At 54.9% G+C, this 6,191-nt stretch overlaps 1 protein-coding gene across 1 annotated transcript in view; it reads right to left on the bottom strand.

Annotated features, from left to right (window-relative positions):
• Positions 1-3,071, bottom strand: part of TYRO3 (TYRO3 protein tyrosine kinase) — a 47,974-nt gene extending 44,903 nt beyond the window's left edge. Inside the window, exon 1 of the mRNA XM_068161416.1 lies at positions 2,637-3,071. Coding sequence (XP_068017517.1) covers positions 2,637-2,724 — 88 coding nt within the window. The 5' untranslated portion in view covers positions 2,725-3,071. The remainder of the gene's footprint in view (positions 1-2,636) is intronic.
• Between the last annotated feature and the right edge of the window lie 3,120 nt (positions 3,072-6,191).

The raw sequence follows: 6,191 nt of genomic DNA on the forward strand, positions 1-6,191 counted from the left end.
CAGAAGGCAACTAGAAGTGCATTGAAGAAAGAAGGCCATATAAAGGAGGAACCAGAGGATCAAAGGCGACCGTGGGAAAGCAGGAAGGTGGAACATAAATGTAAAGCTAGCTTTGTTAGGGAGAGTGGCCATTTCCTATGCAGTGGCTCAGGAATGACAGACCAGAACAGGTCTACTCCAGTTTGATATTACACCTTGGCAGTGGCCTCCACATCCTCCAGGGGAAAAAAAACAAACCAAAAACAATTACTGCATCATTCTTGCCCCACCACGTATCACATATCACAGTATTTTACAGCTTCACCCAGCTGACTGGCTGACCAGCTTCTCACAGGATGCCTCACTAGCCTACAGAGCCAGGCAGGAAAATGCCAGTTGTGAAATCCAAAGTGCTGCTAAGTAAGCAGCCTTGTTGATCTCAAACTCTTATAGCCTTGCCAGTGATCAAATACAGAGATTTCTCATGTGCCCCTTCCCTTCTTGCCGAAACACCACCCTCCCACAGCCACGAGAGCACCACGTCACTGGGCACAGCAACCACAGAGGGACTGGCAGTGAGCCTTTAACAGCTGGAACAAGAGGGAACCTGCACTGTGGAACCAGACAACATTCTGCCACTGGCAGCTGGTACCTTGCAGAGCACCTGTGGTCCAAGACCAATGCCAGAACGTAGGCAAAAGGACTTTATCTAATTCGTTAATGAAATGCCCAGCCTGTTTAACCACTGGCTTCCCACCCTCAGTCTTTTGCCTTTCTATCTGCTGCTACTAATTTAGCAAATTCATAAAGAGCACTGGAAAACTGGTAAGATGATCATTCCAGTTCAGTCCCTGCAGCTCGTTTGCCAGGCGAAGGATTTAATCACCTTGGGTGAGGATGATCTAACCTTGCATTACTTAACTCCTCTGTAACACAAATGACATGTCCCAGTGCATGCCAGAAAGCATCTTCCCCTTTACCACTCACAATATTGGAATAAAACATGAAAGCTTCAAAGCAGCTCTCTGTTAAAGAGCACTGATGTCGCCAGGCTGCTGGACACACACACAAACCGACAGACACTTCCACTACAGGTGCCTTCACGGAAAAGCAAACTACTCAGCTCTCCTCAGGCAGCTTGGCTAAGTTAGCCACAAACCACACAAAGGGTTGTTTGAGACCCTTCGTGGGTTTCAACTCCCCTAGAAACTAATAATGTAGGAAAGTAGGATACAGTACAAGTGTGCTGCCTGAATCGCATCTCCACATCACCCAAGCATAATCCCTCCATCAAGATCAAATCAAATGAAGAAATACAGATCTGGGATTTTTAATAAATTCACAGGGTTTTGACCAAAGCAAACCACCAAAAACTAGGATTAACTGCAGCATCTCTTCCTGCAGGTGCCAAGAAGCAGCACAGATGAGGCCAATATGGCTTTTAATTTCCACTTATTGCTCCTTCTACTCTCCCACTCATGATTTCTCATCTGATAACATTCTTCCCAGCACAAGAAATAATCTCAGCCAAGTAGGCTCCTCCAAGCCTACCTGTGAGAGCTGCAGGAGTTGGAATGTACAGCTAGGCAATAAAATGGTATTAAATTCATCACGCAGCTGACAGGATTGGCAGGAAATAAATACACCAGTTGTCAAAATAGGTGACTTATCTGATAATTTGTTTCCAGAACTTGTCACCCCTGAATATTTTGACTGCTAAGCACAGATGTACGGCTGCTTATTATTTTGACAGTGGAGAGAGGAAGATGCCTGCTCCTGGCCGCCGAGGGAAAGGCTTTTCACTCCTCTGACTCCCCGATCCAGCGACCCAGACGGAGCCACAGTCCCTCCAGCCCCGTGTCACCCCACGCATACCGCTCTCCGGGCGGCGCGGAGTCCGAAGTCCCGGTGCAGCCGGCAGGAGGCCGGCGGGGGCGCCGAGCGGCTCTCACACGCCGCCTCTCCCTGCCGGCTCCAGGCTGAAACTTCGGAAAACGAGCTCGGGAGAGAAAAGCCAACCCAAGCCGCTCAGGACTGCGTTCCCGCACGGCTTTCCTCGGCGCTGAGCCGGGCTGGACAAATACCAGAGCAATACCTCGGCAAACAACGCGGAGGATTATTTGAGCTGACACTTACGACTCCGTACTGCCAGGCGGGCGGGCGAGGCTCGGAGCTCCCCGCACAGCCCCAGCTTCTCACCCGGCACTGCCAGCGCCACGTAGCCGGTGGGCCAGCCGCTGGACTCGCAGGTGCGGAGGAGCCCTCCGCCACCGGCCGTGAGCGCGGGTCAGTCCCGACCCCCACTTGTGGCTGCCATGGCCCCGCGGCCGCCACACCGGACGGACCCCTGCCCGGAGACCGGTCCCCGGGCACCCAACGCTGTCGGCTGGGCGGCGCAGTGCTCGGAGATCGCCCTCAGCGGGCTGCCGACACCTGTAGAGGCGGCGTGGCGGAGCGGCCGGCAGCAGGGAATGGGCCCGGCGCCGCTAGCGGGGTAGCTCCTCCTCACGGCCCGGTGGCGGGAGCCGTGTCCTACAGTCCCGTCCAGCCGCATCCTGGGAGCCCGGGAGAGCACAGCCTCATCGTCCCCGGTCCTCAGCCGCAGCAACCGGCAGCCCTCCCTCCCCGCCCGCCGGCGAGCTGCCAGCCTCTCTCACCTGCCACGGCGGCGACGTCCCGAAGCGCCGCAGCCCACAGTCCCAGCAAGAGGAGCCGCGGAATCGCCATGCTCCGCTTCAGCTCCATCGCTCCTGCACCACCATCCTCCCCTCCAGCTCCTGGCGCCGCGGGGGACTCCCACCGCCCGCGCAAGCAGCAGCGGCAGCAGCGGCTAAGGCAGCCGCTTCTTAGTGCCCACCACGGGACTCCCGCGGGGAAGCTGTCGGGGACACTCAAACTTCTGGCTGCGGCTCCAGCCGGGGCGAGCGGCAGGGCAGTCCCGCCGGGAGGGGACGGGGCGGCTCGGTCAGGTCCTCTTCGGGCGCCGCCGCCGGGCGGTCTCCCCCTGCCGGCGCGCAGCCGCTCGGCGGCTCCTCCACACGGGTCTGTTCGTCGCTCGGTCCGTCCCTCCTCAGCCACCGCCTTCTCTTCCAGGAAATGGCGCTCTCGGGCGGTCACTGCGTGCTGTGCTCCCCCTCTGACATCACGCTCATGAATATGCATGACCGGGCCCTCACCGCCCCCGAAGCGCCGAATCACCGCGCCCGCCACCCCCGCTCTGCTGCTCCGGGACGGGAGGGGAGGGGGGGGGAGCGAACGCCGCCGCCTATCCGCGCCGCGCCGTGCCGCGCCCCGGGGGTCGGACCCCTCGCAAGGGCGGGACGGGACCGGGTTGAGGGCGGTGTCTGGAGGCAGCTCCCCACCGGGGTCTGCTCCACCGGGCGGCCTGGTTTTTAGAGCGCCGGGAGCGGGTGACCCACATCTGCGGGAGCTGCCGGGGCACCGGGCATGGATGGAAAACCAGGTCGGTTATTTCCCTACCTACACACAGAAGCAGGAGGCCAGCCTCAGGCGCTCCCCCTACACCCTGCAGCTCCCTGGAGGAGCAGAGCTTAGGGCCACCACTAGGACTCGCCCCCCTTCCCAAACCAAGGATGTTCGGGATGAATAGAACCTCCTCGTGCTCGCAGCATCCTCAGACCCGTCTTTCCTGGACGGTCCTCCCCGGCTCCGTGGCTCGGCCGTACTCCCCTCACCATCTGGACTCCTGCACCGTGGATGCCAGCCCCCCCATCCCGGTGCCTCATCTGCGGAGGAGCATCGGCAACGGAGTACCGACAACGTGAGGAGATACGCCCGTGCCCTCTAGGCAGATTAGTTTTGGCCTTGTCCTCTTTTCCACCGGTAGAAAAGTAGGGAGAAGTCTGAGAAAGGAGATCTCTGCTGCCAAAGTTACTGGCACGGTGTGGAAAAAGTCACCGACAAAAGATGTTAAAGAAAAATCTGGTGCTGCCTTTCTGTAGGAGTTAGGGTGAGAATCTAGGTTGAAAGGCACCATAAGGAGCAGTGTCATTACACGACAGTGCAGCTTTCAGCTCCACCACAGCTATCAGTGTGTAACACTTAAACAGCAGATCCTGCAATACTCTGCAAACCTGGCTTCATGTAGGAGCACGGGAAACTGCTTTATCCCTGTCGGGGAGGTGGAGAAACCCAGGCTCCACAAGCTCACGTAATTCCCTCCCAAACTCTGATCTTTCCCCACACCCACCCCAGCCATTTGCATTTCTGATAGAAATTCCTAGGGGGCTGGAGCAATGCCAAGAAGATTTCACGACTGGAATGGAAATGTCATTCGCTCCCCAGTGCCTCCCGCAATGAGGCGACCGGGAGGAGATACTGACAAGCCATCCGTCTGAGAGCTCGCGGGAAGCCTGGGAGCTCACAGGCACAGGGAATCATGACACACCTCTCACCAGGATCCCGACGGCTCTTGGGCTGAGAGGCTCTGTGCTGGCATTTGCTAAAAGCTTCACACACGCTTGCTGTCACTGCTCTCTCTCCCCCGTGGATCCATATATATCCATCAAGCCAGGTGCATGGTGTGCTTCTGCACTTGCTCATGGCCATGACGTCTTCCAGAAAGTAGCTACTTCTGCAGATTTTAGTTGTCTCGTGACAAAAAGCAACGGCCATTAGACTAACACTGCCTTTCTATGGCAGTTTCCTTCTAAGCACCTCTTCTGGTGTTACCACTACGGAGGCTTACATCACCAGAGTAGCCCTGTGGGCTCCAGGAGTGCTCATGGGTACAAGCAGGTGAGAGGAGGCACAGGCAAGCACTGTGACTTAAGCAAGCACTGTGACTTGGCCAAGCCTGGCCAAGAATGCAGCAACTGAGAGAGGCTTGACTCCACACTGGGAGTGTTGGAAGCCTGCAGCCCCCCTCTGTCTTCATGCACATGTTGTGCTTCACCCAGCTGTCATAAGCAACACTCCCAAAGGCCATGGGAAGGGGAATCAAAAGGAGAAAGGAGGTTTTATCTGCAAAGACAGAACCCTGATAGAAAGTCATTGTAGCTCAGCACAAGCCAGATTCTGGGCTGGTGTAACAGAGCAAAGCTTTGCTGGAAGCTGTAGACTAAAGAGAACTTTTCCCAGCAGGGTATCTGGCTTCAGCTCTTCTGAGAAGGGCTCTGTGTCAACAGTGATAGGCAGGAAGAGCCATATGAAAATTGGACAGAAATCCCACATGCACTGCCAGTTGGAGTGCAAACTGCTGTGGGAAAACTCACAGAGGAGTGCAATATTACCATGCACAAATCAAAGGAACTGGTGAATCTGAAAGGCTTTATGGAACTGAAGACAAATAAATTCGCTTGGCCTCTTGTGTCACTGAATTAAGCAATGTGGTTTTGATCTACAAGCCATAACACCAGTGGCAGTGCTTACTGCTGACACGCAGGGGACACAGCAGAATTGCTTATAAACATGCAGGTACCTTTCTGGCTCATGTTCTTTCCATGCTTCTCCTATTCTGATCGTGTGTTGTCACATCCCACTGGACTTGCTGGGTGGTATAGGAATGTTCTAGAAACTGCCTGAAGAGCTGTGCAGTAATAAAGAGGTGAATTTCCAGTGCTGGAAGAGTTCTAAAAATGAGGGAGCAGGAAAAAGGAAGAAAGGAAGAGCGGGAGGGAGGGAAGCATTTTCTGGACACCCTCACCTTCCTCTGCTGTTCAGCCCTTTCTAATTATTGAGTCCCTTATTGAGTTCTAATTATTGAGTTATTATTGAGTGAAGCGATAGACCTAAAAGTTCAGCAAAAGCTACTGGCACTTACTACTACTCCATTGTTGAAGTAGTCAGCTGCCTAGTTTGCACACAGGTTTGAGAACCTGTTTGCTCCATCCTCTGACCTGGGATTTGAAGAGCAGTGTTATCCCCTCCATTGCTAGGGGACAGATCTCCCATCCTGCATCAGCAAGCTGTGGCAATGGGAAGAGTGAAGGTGAAATGGCATTCAAGTAACTCTTCTCTGTGGTGTAGGAGGCCTAGCATGGCTGTTCAGGTGCTTCCTGACTGGGTAATGTGTTGAAATCAGCTCATTCATCCCCAGAAAGAAGTGCTCCAAACTTTTCAGTCACCATGTGTATCACACGCATGTCCTCACAGACTCACAGCTTAAGGACGGATTCTTGAATAAATGCCCCCAAATTGGACCAGAACACAAGGAGTGAGGAAGCAGAAACCCTCTAGACTTCCCAAACCCT

Source organism: Melanerpes formicivorus, unplaced genomic scaffold, assembly GCF_026170545.1.
Source record: "Melanerpes formicivorus ecotype bairdi unplaced genomic scaffold, bMelFor1.0.p_v2 SCAF_58, whole genome shotgun sequence".
NCBI classification, from domain to species: Eukaryota; Metazoa; Chordata; class Aves; order Piciformes; family Picidae; genus Melanerpes; species Melanerpes formicivorus.